General features: G+C 31.2%; 1 protein-coding gene across 1 annotated transcript in view; it reads left to right on the top strand.

Annotated features, from left to right (window-relative positions):
* Positions 1 to 23,582, top strand: part of LOC107451418 (cubilin) — a 96,309-nt gene that overhangs the window by 26,942 nt on the left and 45,785 nt on the right. Inside the window, exons 5-13 of the mRNA XM_087153035.1 lie at positions 3,397 to 3,642; positions 7,422 to 7,572; positions 8,073 to 8,290; positions 9,587 to 9,979; positions 11,060 to 11,276; positions 16,640 to 16,785; positions 17,287 to 17,661; positions 20,491 to 20,634; positions 21,638 to 21,874. Coding sequence (XP_087009161.1) covers positions 3,397 to 3,642; positions 7,422 to 7,572; positions 8,073 to 8,290; positions 9,587 to 9,979; positions 11,060 to 11,276; positions 16,640 to 16,785; positions 17,287 to 17,661; positions 20,491 to 20,634; positions 21,638 to 21,874 — 2,127 coding nt within the window. The remainder of the gene's footprint in view (positions 1 to 3,396; positions 3,643 to 7,421; positions 7,573 to 8,072; positions 8,291 to 9,586; positions 9,980 to 11,059; positions 11,277 to 16,639; positions 16,786 to 17,286; positions 17,662 to 20,490; positions 20,635 to 21,637; positions 21,875 to 23,582) is intronic.

Below are 23,582 nucleotides of genomic sequence, written 5' to 3'. Positions count from 1 at the left end.
ATAATTGTAACATTTGACATATTTTGTTGCAATGTATAACTATATGTATTGTTGCAATGTATTTTGTTGCATTGTAACATTTTACTAATTTTAATTACAGCGTATAATTGTAATATTTAACTAATTTTATTACAATTTATAATTGTAACATTTAACTAATTTAATTGTAACCTATAATTATAACATTTAACTTATTTTATTACAATGTATAATTGTAACACTTAACTAATTTTATTACAATGCATGATTGTAACATTTGATTAATTTTATTATAACCTATAATTATATCACTCAACTTATTTTATTATAACCTATAATAACAACATTTAACTTATTTTATTACAATGTATAATTGCGAGTATAAACTAATCTTATTACAATGTCTAATTGCTATATTTAACTAATTATAGTACAATGTATAATTGTATCACTTAACTGATTTTATTTCAATGTGTAATTGCAACATTCAAATAATTTTATTTTAACCTATAATTATAACAATTGACTTATGTTTTCTTGATAATGCATAAAATTGTAACATATAACTTCTTTTATAATAATCAAATATTGTACCGTTTTTATTAACATTAAGCGAAATTGTAGATCATTCAAATGCATATAAGTTTCAATTGCAAAGTTATAGATCTATGAAAGTTGAAGTTAATATTCTTTTAATACCACACTATAATACACTGAAAGGCGAAGAAATAAGTTCGTGACGGTGAATGATATTGTGGTCCCGCAAAAGGGTAATTTCATGTTGTCGGAGCAACTCCCAGCCAATTTGCTCTTTTTCTACATATTATTTTAGGGACAACGGTAGAGCGGAGAGCCAACACAAGACTTATAATCCCTCGATTTGAACTTTGTCGGGATATTATCTTAGTTCGTGAGTGGTTTCTACACTTCCGTTAGGCATTTCAGATAATAATGTCATGCGTTCAGAGCAGGCAGCAAGGGGTCAACGAAGAACTGCGAAACAAGTTAGTTCATGAAGGAGAAATAAAAGAAAATTCTTTTTTTATTTTTGGCAGACTTAAAACGGAAAATCCAGGATGCATCTATTTCTTTTGCCACCGAAAATTCTCACCGTGCTTTTCAAATGTGATGTACTCCACATTGTTAGAAATTTCTCGTAAAAAAATCATTAAATAGCAATTTATTTAATTGATATTTTACCATATTAGACCATATTAGTCATATAAACATAAAAAAGTGTGGTATTCAAACAGTTAATCCTGAGAAAAATTATTTCTTGACAGTTTTCACCTAATACGGTTAAACATTGAAACTTTTATCTGCACCAACTAGACACAGCTTATGAAACCACTCTGTTCCTTGCAGCTGTGTGCATACTGTTGTCGAGAGGGCTCATCTATTGATCACTTAACTGGCTGAACGGGAGGGGAGGTTCAAATCCCAGCGTTGACAACACAATGTTTTTTTTTCAGTTCTTTAACAGTAAAGAGATTCCAACGTCCCCAATTAGTGACCCTGGTATATTAGGATACGAAACTCTCCTTCACGCTTAGATAGTAGCAACACAGAGCTGCTTATTGCAAAAAGTCTAGTATTTCACATCTCTTATGATAGATGGCACTAGCAGTTGAACTAATTAAGCCACGTTCCACGGCTCATTTTGCAAAACCTAACTCAACCGCAACCTAAATCCAAAATCTATTACCTAACGACAAACCTAATATTACTCAAGTCCAATCTCTAGCTAAATTGCATTTTTGTGGTTTTAAAACCATGCTAATTGTAAATGGTTACAAAACAGTATAGACTTGTATTTATTGTATTACGATTAAAGTAAAAAAATATAATGGATGATTAATTGAATGGAGAGACTGTTGCCGGTTATGTTACGTTAATTTTAGAATGAAAATTTTAACTATGTACGTATGTTGAAATTTTATGCATTTAAACGGCTTTGTACAGTCGATTTTTATTTTTAAACATAATTTTTTAAAATTGTAACGTTTTTAAAATTTTCATTTTACTGATTTATACAAATTTTATGTCCTTTAGGACAGGCTAGTACTAATGTGTACTTATATCTTGTGTGTAATTCTTAACTTTTTCCTATTACCCAGCAACTAGCTCTAGCTCTCAATTCGATCCTATTGATACCTTTATTCAACTGTAGTATCTAGTAAGTAAAAATGAGTTCGTGATGTTACAGACATTTCGTTAATATAAGGGTCTGTTGGCCTGAACGGTACAACACCAAGCACGATCAATATTGTTTTAATTTGCTTTTATGTTAAATTGTTGAACGATATGTTAAATTTTAAGAGTCCGTTGACCTTCTTTCTGATGTGTTTCAATGTTTTCGAGGCTTGTTGCCATCGCTGTTACTGTAAAATTTTTAACATTTTATTTCTATATAATTGCTGTCAAATTAAAAATTGTTGTTCCACTGCATTCGGCGAATGGGCCTATAGGCCTAGGCCGCTGTAAAATTTCCTTAACTATGTACGTCTTTCATCGTTGGTTTGATAGAAATTAAATTTTATTTATTTTTAATCGACAATTTGTAATCTGCTATTTTTTTTGATCAACTAGTTTTTTTAAGTAGTTTTTTAACAACTGCATTAATAGTGATCAATTTTTAAAATATTTTTTGCCGTTTTTTGCGCTTTCTGGTTACGATTAACTTTTATGGTAGAAATTGATGTTTCAATTGATGTTGCAGTTGTAAGCAGGAATTATATCAACTATGCAAACATTACTGTGCTTAAAAAATACTGCAAAAATGTATGGATATTTATTAATCCTTTTTATATGGGGTGGCGGTCAAAATCGTTATTAATAAATATAAACATTAAATAAAAAAATATATGCATAACTGTTATAAGTAAGTAAAAAATTCGTCAGTTCAGGAAAAGGGTAAAATTTCAATTGGCTGTAAAATGGAGATAATTTGGACACTAATTATTTAGTATAATTTGTAGTGGCATAAGACTCATCACTCTATTTGAAATCTAGGAGCTCTAGCGATTTAAAAAGAAATCAGGATTTGGATTGAAGATCAATTCTAATTGGCGTTAAAATTGCTATAACATCTACTTTTATGGGAAGGGAAGCAATTAAAACTTGATAGTTATAGGTGGTCGGAAGGTGTTGAAAATTTCAATTGGCGATAAAAACCCAGTAAGCTCTGTTTGCTGGAGAGCATTAAAACGCCAAGTTAGAAATCGACTTAAATTCTAATTTTCATCAGAAACAAAGCTCCAATATAAATTTCAGTGATCTGGCTAATCATAAAAGGTTTAAAGTTTCAGTTGTAAGGTACCACTCTTGCTGACAGAAAAACGAATTAATAAATTGAAACCTAATAAAACTTTAATAGTGACTTCATTTATTATTTAATATCCATATCTTATTTTTCAGTTCCTGAGTTTTCATGTAGTAGAACATTCGACCAAAAAGAATTTTTCATTCGCAGTCCTGATTATCCCGGTAATTATAGCGACAACTCCAACTGCACGTACAGAGTGCTCAGATCAAGTAAACGAGTATGCGCCTTGAAAGTTACTTTCGCTACTTTTAGTTTAGAAGAAAGTGTCAACTGCAAAAATGATTATTTCAAAGTGGATGATCGTAAATTCTGTGGTAAACTGGAAGACGCTACTACCCGTAAGTAACTTTTGTTTTACTGAAACAGGTGAACAATTTTCTTATTCTGTTCTGTCAGGTTTTTTTTAACACATCTTAGATACTTTTGTATCTCTGATTTCAAATCTGCTATCAATCATTCTGATTTCTCTCTCCAAGCAGCGGTTTTTATTTAAAAATGACATTTTTAGTCTATTTTTTGTTGAAAAGTTTAACCCATTATACACAATAGGGAATGCACAAATGTAATGTTACATAAAATTCACATAAATGTTGTAAAAACTTCTAGGGGAGTTAGGGCACAACAACAGGATTAAAATTGTGCATACCCGGAAAAGCCACCATGCCAAAAAATATACATAGGGGAAGAAGGCTAGCCTCGATAGCCATAATGTAAACTTCTAGGGGAGTTAAGGCACATCAACAGGATTAAAATTTTACTTACCGAGAAATGTCACCATGAAAAAGAATATACATAGGGTGAGAAGGCCCTACTGGGGATGGGGAGGAGATAAAAAACTTTATCTTCTTATTTATTGTTGGTTTGTTCTCCATTTTTTCACTATTTATATACAGTAATGTACTATTAATGAAGATATTTCTATGAGAATACCTTTATATCTTCCATGTTGATTAAATCTGCAACATATTTTGAGATAGAAAGGAAGAATATGATTGCGGTTGGAGGGAAACAGCGTACGAAATCATATATACAGTCCAGTCACGTTAATGTGACCACCTGTCAAAAGCCAAAATAACCACCTTTGGCAGAGCGGACAGCTGCGAGACGTGCGGGAAGAGAGTCAATTAGGCTTACTCTTGGTAGCCCCTTGGTTCATCTGGGCTGTCAGTTGCTCAACAGTTGCACGTCTATTCGCCCGAACGCATCTCCATAGCCTTCGTTCGCTTCTGTCATCTATAGCTCGTGGTGCACCACACGTGCCAAGCCGCTTATTTTGGATAGTGCCATTTTGCCATGCACGGTATACTTTTACAAAGGCGGCACGCGAACAGTACACAAAATTAGCAGTTTCCGAAATGCTTCTACCCTTGGCCGAAAGTCAATAATCATGCCCTTTTGGACGTCGGATAAATCGCTACGTTTCTGCATTACGCCAGCAATTGAAATGCTCTCCTATGCCCTAGGACATCCTTTATATACACTCCACTGTAATATGCTTCTACCTGCCTTCTGTAATTGGTTATTTCACGTTGACGTCGAAAGTAGGTAGTGGTCACATAAATGTGACTGAACTATGTATATAGATTTACCGTACATAAACTTGCATGATAACCATAACCAACCCATGAGATAACCATACATATAGTTCAACAACCGGATTACAGGGGACGTACATCCTGACTGTCACTTTGCTTCTTATACGCTGGATTTAAGTACATATGATGATCTATTATATTTTATTTATAATTGCAAAATATCTTCAATAGAAGAAAAAACATATTCCACCTAAATAAACAAAACTTTCTCTTTTAGACGAAACTCGGCGAAACCTTCTATTTTGATAAAAAACGAAACCAGAAACTTTCTCTGTTTATCATGCCCACCGACGCGCAACGGATTGTTAAAAGATGGTTTTGAAAATATGCGGTTACATTCATAACTTTGTGTTTTCTGGGTTTTGGGAAGTACTCGTGAACAAATTGTTCTTTTCATTTAGAATGAAACGCACCTCACACGTCATTTATTTAACGAAATCAATGGCCCGAAAGAACTCCATTTTGATGGGCAATCTAAAGGTTGCTTAGCCAAGGTAAGATTTTCATTTGATGCTTCGATGATTGTACGTATGTTTTAGGAGGTAGTTTCTCTCATCATCGAGCGAGAACTTTTCTAAGATTTAATTCCAGGAACATTAAACAAATTATGCGAGAGAATTTAGAAAAAAGGGAAAATGACTGTAAATGACATGAAAGTAATAAAAGTAGATGGGTAATTTGTGTTTATGAGTTTTGAAGTCTTGTTGTTTGGCATAATTATATGTTTTAAAAATATTATAATGGTAGCTTAATTTATTTATTTATTTGTCTAAAGAGATGTGCGGAAAAATTCTTCTGTTAGCTATTTATATAGAATTCTTCTGGTCAGCAGCTTCCGAGTTAAATTTTTCCGAAATTCTTTTTTGAGTTAAATACACTTGCAATATTGGTAGGAAGTAAAGAAATTTAGCATATTAACTGTTCCAATAAATGTTTTTTTCATTTTAAATTAAGGAAGCAAAAAATAAATATTAGAATGTAAAATAAATTTAAAAGATTCAAAATCAAAAACTAGTTTTGTATTACAACATGCAATGGTTTTGAAAGGAAGATCGTCGAACTTTCATTATTCTGAAACAAAAAACAAGGAAAAATGAAAAGAAAAAGTATTCATTAAAAAGGCACACGAAGACCATTTGTTTCATTGTATGCAGTAATTGTATTTTATTGCATTTCAAATCCATTTGTCTAATGCCATAATATACAAATGGTTAAAAACTGTGATTACTTTCCTAGAATATGTAATTCCTGCAGGTAGACCTATGATGATAATAATAGCAAAAACAAAATTAGGAAAATAATATGACTTCCATGAATTTTTATTCTATAAATTATAAAAATTTCATTTTCACTTATGTTTGTGAAAGAAAAGATGCAAGTTAATATCTGAATACAAAACTAGTTTTGCAGAAAAAAAAATTTCGGTTTCGAAGCAATGATCGAAGGTTTATTATTCAAGAAGAAAAGACAGGCAACATCTGTGCTTAGTTACACAACAAATCCAATTGTCTAACATGAAACTAAATGTAAATAGTTAAATGAGCAACTACTAATCCTGTATCTGATGTCTGAAAAGACATGTCTTATTATCGAATTGCAAAATAAGTCGATCTGGTTTTTTTCAGACACATTTCCTTTCCAAGGAGTGTAAAAAATGCTTCTTTTCTATTCATCCTTTCACGTATATTTGTAAAAAAATTTATCTCATTATGTAACACTAGTTTTGCGAAACAAAATAAAGAATAAATAAATTAATGTAAATAAAACTCTTCTTTTTTTTTTTGAAGCAATGTTTAAAGTTTTATTTAAAAATAATGACTTCAAAATTTTTTTATCTATAAATATTATAAGTTTGTTATATCTAACGTTGGCTTTGACGTTGGTTAATTTCATTGGTGGCCTTGAAGCCGAAGTTTTATTGCTCAGAAAGAAAAGACAGGCAACAACTGTGTTTAATTACATAACCAAATCCAATTATCCAACATGACGCTAAATGCAAATGACTAAATGAGTAACTACTAATTCTGTATCTAACTAAACTAAACTCAGTGGCGCGACAGCCCATAGAGAGCCAAGGCCAACTGTGCCCATCTCAGTTTTCCTGACCTTGGGCTCTGGGGTGCAGGAGCAGATGTTCTCGTTAGGCGATCAGCCAAACGCGGAACCCCCAGTGTTTAGTTCCTGTGGGGAGAGTAGTTACAGACCATGTCAACCTTCATCTATGAAAAGGTACCCCGACATAGAGTCGAGTTAACATGTCTTATATACTAGTGAATTGTAGTTGTAATTTTGTAGTGGTAGATACGCTACAGTTCCCAAGCATGCTTTGTACTCCTTTATCGACCCACTGAAGGGATGAAAGGCTGAGTTAACCTAGCCCGGCCCGAGGATCTAATCCAGAACCTGTGGCATGGGAGCGCGACCACTCAGACACCGGGCGTCAATTCTGTATCTAATCTCTGCAAAAATATGTCTTGCTATATTAAACTGCAAACTAATTCAAGCTGATTTCTTTATTTCAGAAACATTTCCATTTCAAGGAGTGGAAAAGATGCTTTCTTTCTATTCAGATTCCAGTGTATCCGGTTCAGGTTTTTTTGCTCACGTTCAACAAGAAGAGTGTGATCCACGTTCGTTGGCCAGTCCACAAGAAGAATGCTCTTTGGAAACAAAGTAATTCAAGCTTAGAAATCTTTTCGTTTCAGTTACAAATGAAGGAATTATAAAAACAAACCGTCCATTTCTTATTTCGGGGATCGAAAAATAAACAAGATAGATATCTTAACTAAATAAAATGAATTTTGAAATATACCTTCTCTAAAAGAAATGGTTTCGTAAAATTGTAGAATTAAACGGCAAGCTGAGCTGTGTTGGATGATATTTTAGCGCATTTAATAAAATCAAGTTATTATTAAAAAAATGTCAAATATTGAAATATCTTTTCAAACAAATAAACATGCAATTCCCTGTATGAATTTTTTCCTCTTGATGTCCTAGAATAGCTTGTTGAAAATTGTGAAGTGTTACTATGTCGAAGGGCAATTGCCAAAATAGAAATTTCTTGTTTTTGGCGTGGTGCTGATATTGGGTTTTTAATGAAGAACTAAGCTTTAACATGTTGATTGCTTTAAAATGATAGGGATTTTATAAATCATTCTCTTTTTTTTTTACAGCAAGACTGAATTCGAATTGAAAAGTCCCCGTTATCCAACTGATGCCTATGGAGATGATCTTAACTGCCAATACAGAATATTAAAAGCTTCTCCTTCTGTGTGTGATCTAGTCGTTACCATTTTGGACTTTCAGTTGCAGGAAGGTGAAGTCTGTGAAAATGATTTTCTTCATATTGCTGAAGAACGTCTTTGCGGCACAATTGAAAGTGGAATGACAAGTTTGTTTCAACTTTCTCTTATTATTATTTTTGTTTTATTATTTACATAAAATTTTGCCACTCAGGTGCCATACCTGTCCTAAGACAAGATTGGTCTAAAGCTCAGAGAAATGATATGTCTATGGTTAATATGACTAAGAACATCAGTATATAGCAGGATGGCATCACTTACATGTTCTACGAAATTATTAAAGTGGTAAAAATTAAAAAATTAAAGCTTGCTGAAAGTTGGTCAATTTTGACTTTATTTCCAAAAGTTTTATCTCAAGATAATTTGATCATAGTGGTAATTTCGTCTGACATTTAAAATATTAGCTTGTAGTGGAGGACAAAATCACTTCGAAACAAATTTATGAAACTGAGAACCATACATTCTAACTTTAATTTTGCTACCACAGATACACCTTACTCACATAGTGGAGCGAGTTGGCATTTCTTATTAAAAAAAACAAGAGTTTATCCCATATATATATTTCAAAAGAAAATTAGGAACCAGCATAAGAGAATCAAAATAGTTTTTTCTTACACAAGGTACAACTTTTTCTTATTTCAAAAGCAATATAATGAATTATGGAAACAGAACTACAACCAGTGATGGCGTTACATGAGTCAGCTATGGCAATACAACTATTTCTGTGATTGTAAAAACTTAAAATTCGATGCTTTATTGGGTTAACTGAAAAAGAATGAGTTAATTTAGAATTCAGCATTTTATTAATCCAAGGCTAACAGCTTTTACTCATAAAATATCAGACCGGAGATTATTGTGCCTAAAATGTCACGCAACTGAAGTTTTTTCAACTTCGGTTAAGCGCTGAATCTAAGCAATAATTTTCTGTTCTGCCGGAAGTCCTGGAGGAACGTTCACTAAGAGACTAATATTGAGATGCCTATATTTTTATCCAATAGAAGTTGATAGATTTTTTTTATAAAATATAAATCCTATCTGGGAAATAAAGTTATAAAGTTACTGAAACTCGAGCAGACTATATAGGCTCAGTATGACCTGCGAAATGGTTATAAGAGATCGAATAAATTGTATAATTTCTATATAGGGTTTAGGCAAAATAATGCATGGTTACAGCCTCTTTATCCTTCATTCAAAAGCGATTCTGAAATCCTGGTCCTATGGAAATCCGAGATATATTTTAAATAGAAAATTAATTAATATACAACATATAAGAACAAAAAAATATTTAATTTATAAAATCTCCAAATATTCATAACGTATCTTTCATAATCTGTAAACAAAGCGCATTTCAAATAATTTCAATAACGCAGAACATTTTATTTTAGGAACATACTCATTTGGAGAAAAAGAAGAAATCATAGCTCACTTTGAAACAGATTCATCTAAAGGTGACAAAGGTTTTCACATTTCAGCCGTGCAGAGAGATTGCAATGACACGGCCGCAAATGACACAAATAAGCAGCGAAAGGCACAAGCTGCTGGAGATTGTGACCGCACCATCACGAGTGTCGAAGATTCGATTCGGAGTCCCAAATTTCCAGAACCTTATCCAGCTGATGTTGATTGCAGATGGATGGTGCTAAGAGCAGATCCCGGATATTGTGAGTTAGAAATTACAATCCACAGCCTCCATATCCAAGTCGGAGAAAGCTGTCAATTCGATTACCTTGAAGTAGATGGCCATAGATTTTGTGGTAGCACTACAGCAGGAAATAAAAGTAAGTATTCAGATGATCCAATATTTACCGGAAATTTAAAAAATCAATTAAAGAAAAACGAAAGTAGATAGAAATGTATAATTTGTAGTATTCTGCAAACTATCTTCGCTGCAAAACCATTCAGGCTACAACTGTCTTTTATATGATTTTGTCAAATGAATCTTTTTATAGCTAAATTTGACGGCTTTTTCATACTCAGTTATTTAAATACCACGACAAATTATATAGTCCAATAAAATTAGAATTTTTCTAAGGAAAAATTTATTTAGATCTTTTTCATCGAAAGCTTTGTTATAATATTCATAATACCTGAATACTCTCTTCTCTAATCTGTACACTTCCCTTTTGTGAGGAAAAGGGGGTGACTTGAGGGGGGAAATGGACGAACTGAATGAGACCAATCTTGAGGCAATCGGACTAATACTTTGAAAGTTATAAGGATTTTATAAACAAAAAGTACATTTTTGTACTTGTATTGGTTTACAGATCTAGCATTGCTATCTAAACAAAAGCTGCAATGTGTCGATGTATTTTTTATGCTGAACGGAATGAAACTATACACAAGTCAGCTGAAAAAATAGTTCAGAAATTGCAAGTGTTTAATGTTCAAAAAGAGCTATTTTTGTCATATTATAGTATACTTTTTCCTTTGTTATCTATTTGAACATGTAATATATGTTTTTTGATGCATTTTTTGTTTAAGTTGAACTAAATGATATGAATTCCGAAACGATTATTTAAAAAGTTTAGAAGTTAAAAGATGCACAAAAAGTAAAGTTTTGTACTTGCTCTTGTGTATAAGCGCATCCTACATTGCTATACGGACAAGTGAGGTATTTTTTCCTGTGTATTTTTTTTCGCTTAATCAAATTAAACCAATCAAGATTAAAAAACACTAACATATAAAAAGTTGAGATGGAAAAAAGATGGAACAGAATAAAGAAAGTACTATCCTTGAAATGCGCTAATTAATAAGAAAACCCTTATAACTTCAAAACTATTAATCTCACCAACACAAGTACCAAATTCCTTAAATCAAAGTAAAAACACACTATTAAAAATGTGTAACTCTATTTGCAGGAATTTTCTCCTTCAAGACAGAAATGATTACTGTGCATTTCCATTCTGATAGTACAGTTAACGACAGAGGGTTTGAAGTGACATTAAAGCAGCGAGAATGTCCAACAACTACAACAGCCGTTTCGTCAACATCATGTGATCAAGTATTTGATAGCAAACATTTCATTCTTGCTAGCCCTAATTATCCCAGTGACTACGATAATGGCCTTCTGTGCAGGTAAATGGCCTTCTGTTCACTCGTCGAAAGTAACATCATCAAAAGTTCATGTTGTTTTAGTTTTCGAACACAATCGTTAGGCAGATATGTAATAAAATAGCTCAAATTACAAATATTTCAATCGAAATACTGTGAAATAAGTTACCAATAAATGGTTAATCAATTCGCGTCCGAGTTTTAGCGGGAAGGGATGTATTATCCAGCATTTATATTTTGCACTTATTCACTATTTTTATCAGTGATCACATTTTTTTATAACCATCGTTGAACAGCAGACACAATTTTTGTGTTTAAGACTACTAATGTTCAACTACATAGCCTTGTAATTTTGAACCCAATCCACAAGACAAGGGAACTCCTGGATTCAGTATTGAGAGAACTTTCCTTCATAGAGGATACTTTTTGTTGGCACTAACTCGCATTGGCGTTACATAGAGAAGATTACGAGAACCTCCCACGGTTAGCCTGACGTCAAGGGGACTCTAACCCATGATCCGTCAGCCACTAAGGATATTTCATGTTAGCACTGTGGTCGGTGCAAGCCGAATGCGGAATTATTATTGACCAGTCATTGCTGGGATTCGAACCCGGTTCACCTCATTGGAAGGCAAACGCTCTATCCCCAGAGCCATCGCGTCTCTCATTGAAACAATATGATTATTTTTAAAACAGAATAACTGTTGTAAAATTGAGATTTTTAAGGATCTAGCATTTATTTTTCGTTGACACAATGGACAATTACAGCATATCATAATTCTTTTTTATATACCTAACTTAGAGGAAATTCTCTCCTGAAACCGAAAAACTGATTGTTTTTTTTCGGCAAATGTTAATTTATTTAGTTAATAAACATTTAAATTACCCCAAAAGGCCTCCGTTAGTGATGCCATCAAAAACGATCTCTGATTGGTTATGACGTCACATATGCTGAATGGAAACGTGCCGTCTCCATCTGCTAGGGCTATTTCAATGATCTTTTAGTTTTGACATCACGTATATCGCATGCACATCTTTTGTAAATTATTAATAAAAATTTTGTGAATTCAATTTACGGTTTTAAGAGTGTGTGCAAAATGAAAGAAAAATTTTAAAGCTTCAAACGTTGTTATTTGTCACTAAAATATCTCAAGAAATGATTATGCAGCTCTTTACAGCAAAACAACATTTCTTTTCGGCAGAAATCCTCGGTGTTAAAGTTCATAGAAAATACTATTTTATTCCACTCTCTTTTAAATTAAAATAATGCTCCATTACAGCCTAATTACTTAATTAAAATAAGTCACAGATTGGATAGAAATAGTATGCATTTAGATATAGGAAGGATAATTTTATAATTCGTTACTGCATTGAAACAAATCAGTATTTTCATAAATTGAGTCTATTGAAAAATATCAGTCCATCATCTTTACATACTATGGGCTAATGTTCAAGATTTCAAATAATGTAATTTAATGTTGCTTCTTTTATTTATTACTAGAGTTGAAGGATTCCCTTTTTAAGTAAATATTTACTAATGCAGTTTATGCCATCTTTTTTTTTACTATGTATTAAATATTTAAATACACATTAACGCTTATATTTATTATTCCTTGCTTAAATAGGAATTTTGTTACAGTTAGAAATTATTTTTATTTTTAAATTTATAAATTTTAATTCCTTTTTCTGCAATATAGTATTTACAAAGTATGGTTATTGTTCATTTCACCCGTTATTTTTCCAAACTATTTGCCAGTGAAGAATTCTAAAATAGTAAAATTGATACATTATACATTTTTAGTTAAAAAAATTTAATTAAAATAGTTGAAAAAAATCTCAAGTTAAACATTCGGTATAGCCGAAAACGTAAACACTTTCAAGAATCTAGTCCATTGAAATATATCTGACCATCATCATCACCATAATCTAGTCATACTTAAAATTTCACTTAATTTCTCATTTATTCACATCTCATTTATTCATTTATCCACAAAATTTCGGAAAATATCATTAAGCTGGAAGTTTTTGTTTCACTAAAGCTAAAGAACAATAATTAAAAATTAACTTATACAAAATGGAAAGAAATTCTAATGCACATTCTTTATTATTTATTAAATAATTTAAAAATAAACAGTAATGTTGATATTTTTTCTCAATATTTTTATTCTTTGAGTAAATAGAAACTTTGTTATGGCCGAAAATTATTTTTATATACATTTATAAAATTTAATTCCTGTTTCTGTAATAAAGAACTAAATAAGTGCATATACTTTATTTCAAATACTCTTATAACATAGATTAAGGTAATTAAAATAAAGTTAATAAAATCTACTGGAATATATAAATTTTGTTTCTTTTAACTTTAATTTTTTATTTGTTGAAGGAATTAATTTAAAGTTTTTGCTGGGATCACAAGTTTTTTAAAGGGCTACCGTTATACTGAAGACATGCTTTAAATTCACGCTAGAATAAATAAATAAAAATTATCAATAACTTAAGCTTTCCTACATTTTAAAATATAAAACTATTAATTCTACATAAAAAATTGATCCAACATTTCTTTCATTTAAGATGAAAATAAATCTTCAAAATGAATTTAAAGTACACAAAGATTAATATGGTTAAAAAAATGAAAAACAAATGAAAAAAAAATGAAAAAAACGAAGTCATTTTATATTTATAACGCATCATTTAATAAGCAATACCGCACACTTTTTTTTATTGAACTAAAAAATTCTTAAATATTCAGAGCTGGAAAATTTTGTCAACTATTAACAATGTTTCAGTGGGTACCATTGAAATTAAACATTATAAAAATACGTTATATTAAACCCACATTTTTATTAAGTGCAATTTTTTATACGGAGAATTATTGACCATCTAAAATAGCTGCATTAAATTACGAAAATTCAAATGAAAGCAAGAACGTATTGGCTTTCACAGCACAGCGATTGTAAGTGAACGGCAGATTGACACGTGTGAAGTCAGTTCCTGAATAATCACGTCACTCCCCGTTTCTGGTGAAAACGGAAGTAAGCGTTTTTTGATTAAAAATAACTAAATAAATAGCCTTCTTAGGAAAGAAATAAATGTTTTCTAGGAGTTTTGAAAGATTCTGAATGCATTAAAATTTTTTAAAAAATTTACTGTAATTGTCCATTGTTACGCAGACTACTTATTTAGAAAAGTTGATAGCCGTTGAGACCTTTCCAAGAATCAAGAATGTGAAACAGAAACTCATATTCGACTTTTAACTAAAATTATATTAAAAAAATGTGAATTGTTTAATTTTAAACAATGATCTTACGTATTGTACTCTATAGTCTCTACAAACACTACTAGGCAATCTTAATAACTGTGAAACAGTTCTACATTGAGTGTTTACTTTTCTTAAAAAAATGATATTTTCACTTGAAAACTGAATTATATAGCTGCTTCATTAAATAGACTCGTATGAATACTAATACACAAATATTAAGCATTATCCTAATAAGAGATAATTGAAAATTGCCCTAATATATTAGAGTTATAAACTAAGATAAGAAAAAAGTGCACAAGGGATTGCATAAAACTGATTGACCCTATCTCATGAGAGCATTTAAAGTGAAGGTAATGTCATGTTAAAGTGACTGGTCTCTGTATATTACGTAGTAGCATGATTTTTAGTACTAAGGGAGAACCTTTATTGTCGAATGATTGCTCTTTATGACGAATTCTGTGTAGAACAATGGTTTGTGAATAAAAGGGAATAAAAGTTTCTGTAAAGGGAGTACATCAATATTGAAACTACCAAGACCCAGGTCAAACAAACAAACACTGACGAGATCTCTAACGAATTTCGTGCTGCTAAAAATTTATTAGGGATAATTGAAGTATTCGACTGATGGTATCTGTACAGTTACTTTGGTAGAGGAACTGTACAATAAACATTGCAGTGCTTAGAAAGTTAAGAAAAAGCGCCTCATAGAAAATAAGTCGTGCTATATTTTATGATATACTCGTATATCGTAGAATTATTAAAACGAGGTTATAATTTCGTTGTCTTACTGGGATTCTAGACTTGGTTACATATATCTATAAATAAAGAGAACATTCGTTCCTGAACAAAAAAAAATATTAGGTTATCGTTAAACGACAGCTCATTGTGAGCATTGTGAACCATTTCCCTGGAAAAATCGTACTACAACGCATTGCTCTGTTTTGAGGGCATATTTCTTTAAGCACCTATATACACTCTTTAACAGCTCACATGTCAACTGGTTTATCAATTGCACGCAGTCTGTGGGGCAGAGTTTCTTTTATAACCCTAAATGACTGCATTGTTGTGGATGTTGTAATTCTGATGCTATTACACTAGTATTCTATTTTTTTAAACAACCTTAATATCATTCTTTAGGTACGTTACAATATCCAAAATATATATTTTTAATGCTTAAAAGGAAAGAACTAAATAAAATAATTAAAAACAATGGACCTATTCATAGACCCATTGCAAACAAATACTGTAATATATGTAAGTAATAAAAATATTCAAACATAATTCTCATTTCTTGAAAATATCTTTACAACCACAGAACACGGAGTCACAAACCAAAAACGCTTGACGGCTCTGAATCTGTTTCTATGTAACATGCCCTCCCTGATTTGCAGCAAAGTTTTGCCGGACATAATGCAATATGAGTTTATGCATAATGGAACCTCTGCACCTCATGCATGAACCTTATGCCCTTCAGGTGCGTAATCACCACCATGCGGCATTCCAAAAAAAGTGGATAGGACACCCGGCTTCCAGTGCATGGCCTCCGCGTTCGCCGGATCTCAATTCATGTGAGTTCTTTCGTATGGAGTCACTTTATATCACTAATTTACATAACGCTTGTGGAGACACCGGGAGATCTCATAGCATGGATGGTCGTCACTTATGCAGTGATCAAAAGCACACATTGCATCTTCAAACAAATTCAGGAATCATTTCTGCAACGTTGTAGAATGTGCAATGATATCAACGTGTGCCACTTTGAACAACTCTTGCAATAACTAAACAAATCAATGTTTTCTAATTAGAAAGTTTTTAATATTTTTTGTAGTTGTTTTTCAGCATGACATCGTAACCTGTCTTGAGTAGTTTTTTTTTTTTTGTTTTTTTTTTTTTTTCCGATTTTTACTTTCCCATTGAGGTTTGCTAACCGCATGTTTTATAATAAGTTTTGCCTCTCTTGATGCCCTCATCACATGTTTTAATGGGATAAAAAAAAGAATTTTGCTGTCGAATTTTGGAGAACATAGTATATGTAAATGTTTTAATGTAACAGTTTAATTTTTGTTAGATTTTAATACTCTTGAGTGTAATTTGTAAGTGAAACTAAATCGCTCTTTTGTTTTCCTAGGTACATTATCAGGAGAAGTGATGAAAATATATGTCGTTTGGAAATGGAATTTTTAAAATTTGATGTCGAATCAAGCAGCGATTGCGAATATGATTACCTGTCCATAAACGGAGAAAAAATTTGTGGTCTTATTGAAAATACCACAAGTAAGCTTTTTATTTTCTTTCTTTTCTATGCATTCCTGGAAAGAAAGAAAGGACTCATTATTTTGTTATCTTAAAGAAAATAAGATGTCCGTCTAATTCGTGTGTTACGTGCTATCTTTCAGAAAACACAATTTAACACATTAATTTATGCCAATTGACCTAAAAACATAAATGTGCCGAAACTGGTTGTAAATTTTAGAATTTTAATTAGTTCAAGAACTCTACAAACTACCGTAAAATTAAAATATTTAAATGTTTATTTCTTTGTAAATAGCAGCAATTATGAAATGATTAGATTTTTTTCATGTAAGTAAAATTTCGATTCTTTTTTAACAGATCGGTCAACTAAATTCAAATTAATAAAGTGCATATATCAACTTCAAAAAGAGCCAAAAAAATAACTCAGTAATTAATCCAAATTTTTTTTCTAGGACCAAACTGTTCATGATTTTAAATTTGGTTTCATGCTATTAAATGTGCTTTTCTGAAAATACTTTTCAGGAACGTACTTATTCCAAGATTATGAGAAACAGCTTACATTCCATACAGATTCAGGAACTTCTAGGCCGGGATTCATGATTCGTGTTCAGCAAGTCGACTGTTCAGCTGCCACAACTGAGCCACCAGTGCCACCCTCCAAACCCTGTGATTTGCACTTCTCAACAGCAACCTTTGAGATTCGCAGTGACAACCATCCCAATAATTATGATACTCACCTCAGGTGCGTCTATACTGTCTCAAAAGCACATCCGGGTGTCTGCGCCATTGAAATGACCTTTCTGACGTTTGATGTTGAAGCCAGTGATGGTTGCCAATATGATTATCTTAAAGTACAAGAGGAAAGACTTTGTGGAATATATCCTACTAACTTAAAGCGTAAGTCAGTTTATTGTTTTCGAATATACAAGGTGTCCCAAAATTCATGGTACGTACGTTAGGAGATGATCAAAGACAACTAGGCACGCACAAATCACTAAATCCAAGACCAACAACCCTGACCGACCACCAGGCTGACGTAGGAATGCTTTACAAAGGCCCCTTTCTCTAAAAAAAATTATTTTTAAAAGGAAAAAAGCAGCTCCTGTCTAACTAAACCATTTCCTTATGAATGTGCTTCTCTTATTTATTATTTTGTGACTCGTTGGTTGTGGGTTCAAAATATAATACGCTTGAATAGAAAACTATTTTCTCACTAAAAGAGTTATACTTCACCTCCAAATTATCTCTCAAAACTATTTTTCATTCGAAGATTTTAAAGGTTTTAGTTCTTATAGTTAGGAGATTTTAACTTTTAAGAAAAGCATAATGCTAATAAGCTTGGATAGAAAAATATTTTCTCACTAAAAAGGTTATACTTCACCTCCAAATTTTAAAAAATATCTCTCAAAACTATTTTTCATTCGAAAATTTTAAAGTTTTAGTTTTATAGTTAGGAGGTTTTAACTTTGAAGAAAAGCATAATGCTAAAAAAATCTCTGTTTGTTAACTAATTTGTTCATCATACCAACATATTGTAGCTCTGTCCAAGGAAATTTTCTTTTCAAAAGTATCCAACGAGGAAGATATTTATATCGACAGAGGACATTACTTGTTTTCAGGACAAAATTCCGATTGTTAATTACAGTTTACACGTTTAATTTCATTCTGACTATAAGTTATTGATTTTCTTTTCATGATTATTGTTATCTAAAATTAACTTACGTTTTAAATATTTAAATGTAAGCAGCAGCATATACTTTTTGGCATGTCAGGTCTACAATTACGAGTAAAAATGGGGCCACGGCTGGGGACTGTTTTGGTCCAACTGTCTAATTTGGGGACCCTTTGGTAATTTGATGAAAAGTCCAACGTCTGTAATTAGCTGCCGGCAGAGGAATTTATTGGGACTACTTTAACACATTCTATTTTGCTTACACATTTAAAATAGAACTTGCTATTGATAAATTATGATGGTACAAAAAAATACGAATTTTTTTTTTTTTTTTAATTTTAATTGCATAGTTGAAAGTGCTTATATGAACAATCTTTTCAAGAAGTTATTTAAAAGAAAAATTTCACTCTCAGAGCATTACATACTTATTGTATTTTCTATAAGCATGCATGGTTCATTAATAGTAAAACCTAATCTTAATTAAAAATATTAGAATAATTATTACTGGTTAAAATTTCTTTGCATTTTTGTAAGATTGCAAGCAGGAAAAATTTCACAGGATATAAATTACGTATACAAATTTTAAAATAAAACACAATATGTATATAATTAAAATTATGAAAAATGAAATCACTTTTAATTATTCAAATTGTACGAATGTTTCCTTTTTTTCAGCTTTTATTTGGAGAAAAAGTTTTGAAAAAATATTTCTTTAAGAATATTTAATTTCCGAATATTTTTATGAAATTTAAACATTTTCTAGGACTATACTAATAAAGAGAAGAAAAGCAAAATCGTATGATGCTGCCATCTGTTGTTAAGCTGTAAATAATACCTAAACTAATGTTTTTTGTCCAATTTTAAATTCGGGAAAAAATGCAATCGATACATTATTAAAAAATTTTTAATTGTTATTAATTTTTTTTAAATTTTTTTACTTCATGCAAACAATGATGTTTCAATATTATTTGCTCACAAATGATATTTTTTTATGAGAAGAAGAATGATAGATCAAGCGCATATAAGGAAAATTTTATTATGTTAATTCTGACAAAATTTTCTGTCATCTCCTCCACTGAAAAATTTAGCATGTAGCATTTTAAAAAGAGTAAAAAAAAAAATTTTATTAAAATAATAATATTACATTATTACAGTTAAATGGTTTAATAATATTCCTTTATTGTCTCTTCATTTTTAAATTTATTGATTTGATGCAGGTAACAACAGTTTCTATATTATTTAAGAGTTAATTCCAAGTACTTTTTTTTGAGGTGGAGTAAAAAAATAAATGCATATGACTCGAAAATAATTATAGTCAAGTAATTTTTTTAAGGTGAGGTGGGGTAAAAAAAATAAATGCATGTGACTTGAAAATAATTATAGTCAAGTAATTTTTTTAAGATGAGGTGGGGTAAAAAAATAAATGCATATGACTTGAAAATAATTATAGTCAAGAAATTTTTTTAAGGTGAGGTGGGGTAAAAAAATAAATTCATATGACTTGAAAATAATTATAGTTAATTTTGAAACTAAAAGTGCCATTTTTTCGGCTGAGAATTAAATTTTAAGTACACGACTTTTTAAATTGAGTAAATTTTTCTCGTTCTGTTGGGATTAGTAGCATTTTATTGTTACAATTGAATCGGTAAAATAATATTTCATCATTATTTATTTATACTTAAATTTTTAATGTTATGTAGACAACAAGAGTTTCAATATTATTCTATATTTAATCATAAACCAAAAAAAAAATTTTAATTTTATTAGTGATGTGATGATCGGACGAGCTAAAACAATAAGAAATCTATTAAAAAATGTTACTGCACGGGAGTCTTCTGCAGATATGGGATCGAACCCACGTTATGAGAAGACTTAACGTTACTAGAGCAAATATGCCAGCATTGATCTCTCATATAGATCTATTTTCTCTGATAAATAATATAGGGAGTCGTGCCAGGCATATTAAAGTTTCGATATTTGTTCCATTTCCACTCCATTTTTAAAACAATTAATACCTGTGTGAAACTTGTGTAAATATCTTTAATTACTTTTAGGTATAATACCCTTTGAAGGTCAAGATGTTGTCTTCGAATTTCATTCAGATGCAGCTACCTCTCGTCCAGGATTTCACATTCGCGGACAACAGATGGACTGTGCACCATTACCTGATCAAAAAACTCCCCCGCCGAGAAAAATTGGTGAAGTGTATTTCAAGTTATTTACCTCAAAATCATAATTTAAAAAGTACACTATTTTAATTTCCAATTTGTGTAAATACTTTCATATACATATTTCAAATGCTCCGAAATCCAAGCACTTATTATTATTGCATCTTCAGTTAATGTTATATATTGAAAAATTAGCAATGTAATTTCATGAACTCATGTCTATCATATTTTGTTATGATGAACTTTAAAAAAAATTAAAGGTATTTAATTAAAGGTATTAAAGGATTATTTTTATGATCATTGTACATAAAAATTAATTAATATACAATGATCATGAAAATGAGTAGGCACATTCATCAAAAAACTAATAAAATTGTACTTAAATATAAATACTGAATAAAAATTCTTAAAGGCCTTTTGAATAATATGTAAGCATGTTTTTGTAATTTTAAACCACCTTATCAGTGAAAAATAACAAATTGCAAATATCCTATGCTTATGTAATATTTTTTTTCAGATCGATGTTTTTTAAGTCTTATTATTATTTTTTAAAACTTGTATTAACTTTACTTTAACGTTAATAAACTTTTAAAAAATTGACAATTTGGCAGAATTTCGCTCAAATCGATGAATAATTCTCAACTTTCATAAATTTTTATGGGCCCGAATATCAATGTGTTGAATTAATTTTTCAATGGTTAAAAATATAACTTACAAACGCTTTTCATTTTAAAAAAATTTTTGCAGTTCTTCTTGTAAGCAGTGGAAAAAAACAGTTGTCTGAAAGTGGATTGCACTTAAATATGGCAGTAACTGTTACAAACAACACCTATGAAAATGGCTCATTATTATTTTTAAAAAAAAATTTGTGAGCTTTCAAAGAAAAACCTTAAATCTAATTTTGCTATTATTTTTAAACAGACCTAATCTCAATTACATCTTGCTTTAACTTTGAAATTTAAAATTAAATTACTATAATTTCGTTTAAGTATTTTATTCGTTTACTAATTCAAGCTGGGTTATTATTTTGCAGGAGGTTGTGATATGACCTTCACAAATTCTAGTGGCACATTTCAAAGTCCAGGATTTCCTGAGCCTTATCCAGAATCACGTAGATGTGTTTACAGTTTCGTGGCTGAACCTAATCATTGCAGAGTCTCTTTCCAATTCCTGGAGTTTGCACTACATGCTGAGAATGCTCTGTGTGAAACAGACTTCGTGCGTATCAACGGCATTAAGTATTGTGGTCCTCAACTGCTTGGGCAAAAAAGTAAGGAAACTATTACAAATTTCAAATGAAGAAATAATATACAACAAGAATTAAACACATAAAATCCGTATCCACTTTCTTAACTATTGAACGGCCTTAGCTATAGTTACAAAAGAGGTATCAAGGTATAACCACGTGGTTATTCGAAGTGCGTAAATAATTAAATTATAAGATTTGGTGCTTTAACGTTCGATCTGGTAATCCGGGGCCCACCAAATTAGGTGAGGAAGTAGATAAACCTCTCATGCAAAAGAAATGTAGACTCAGTAGATTAATGTATGTGGTTGTCCAAAATCATTTGTCTTAATAAATCAGTTTCTGTAGTGTGTTCTAAAAATAAGTGACATTAATATTGTGCAATGGTTCGTTATCACATTTTGCTTCAGACATGGGTAGGTTGCTATTGAGTCTTTTATGGGGCTTATGGAGACAAGTGCTGTGTTTTACAGTTGTTTACGGTATTTTCAAAAGCAAGAGAATCGTGTGGTGAAAGGACTTTAACTGCAAGAGCGGATGGAAATGTTGACAGAATCCGAGATCTTAATTTTTAGGAATCAATTGGATTTGTATCACGCCAAAAAACATCAGAATTTGAGAAACGAATTTAACTTAAACTTCGAAAAAGGATCATGCCTGTAATCAAGAACCTTAAACATCTTTTCACACAGTAATGACAATAAATGTGTTTTTGATCAGTAAACACATTTTTGTGGTTTCTTAAACTCTTTACTCACCTGATTTTATTCTTTTTTGAGCTAGCTTTCCCTCTTCTAGAAATAGAAAAGTAATCTAAAAAGTCGTTATTTTAAGATACAATTGTGTCCTAATGCCCAAATGCGTCCTAAATAATAATTGATATTAAAACACTTCAAAATCCGTAACCGATCAGAAAAAAGCTTTTTCAGAACCCGAGTTCCAGCACAGTTATTAGAAGTAGAAGAACCGTCATCGACGATGTATGGTATTCTGCCTTTACTTCCTTGACAAGCTGGTGCCCATGGATCTGAAGCTGAGTGGGTTTCAAGCAAACATAGAAACACTGTGCACTATCTAGTGGAGGTGGAAGAAACATTAGAAAAAGATTATTAGATTCCATCATTAGAAGTAAAAGAACCATCACATTTTTTGCCTTTACCTCCTCTCCACAAACTGGTACCAATGGATCTATAGCTGGGTGGGTTTCAAACAGACACCGGAACATTGGAAAGTAGTGGAAGTAGTGAAGTGGAAGTAGAAGAACCATTGGAAGAAAATTATTACATTATTACATTCCACTATTAGAAGTGGAAGAACCATCACCGAGTTCTTGCTTTTACTTCCCCATCATACAAGCACCCATGGATCTAAAGCTGGATGAGCTTCAAGCAGACATCAGAACATAGTACGTTATCTAGTGAAAATTTCGAAAACTTGCAAAGTACCCATTTGGAAACAATAAAAACTGTTTGGCCACACATAGAAAAAAAGTGGCCTACTATATTACTCACATGCATTTTTAATTATATGATGTCAAACAATTTTACAGGTGAGTTACACTTGAAAATTTCCCTTTAGGAATTTAATGGCGTATACATACGCAAATATCATCTACCGGATTCGTTTTTTTTTCTGATTTCAAAAAAAATTCCTAAATAAGTATTTAAAATTAAATGATTATCATTCATTGCCCTCGTTTGTGTTCTATGGTCATTTTCGTTGATATTACAAA

This window comes from Parasteatoda tepidariorum, chromosome 10, assembly GCF_982258835.1.
Source record: "Parasteatoda tepidariorum strain Cologne lab strain chromosome 10, Ptep-v5.0, whole genome shotgun sequence".
NCBI lineage: Eukaryota > Metazoa > Arthropoda > Arachnida > Araneae > Theridiidae > Parasteatoda > Parasteatoda tepidariorum.
The sequence above is the reverse complement of the archived record's forward strand: the minus strand, read 5'-3'. Positions and strand labels throughout refer to the sequence as shown.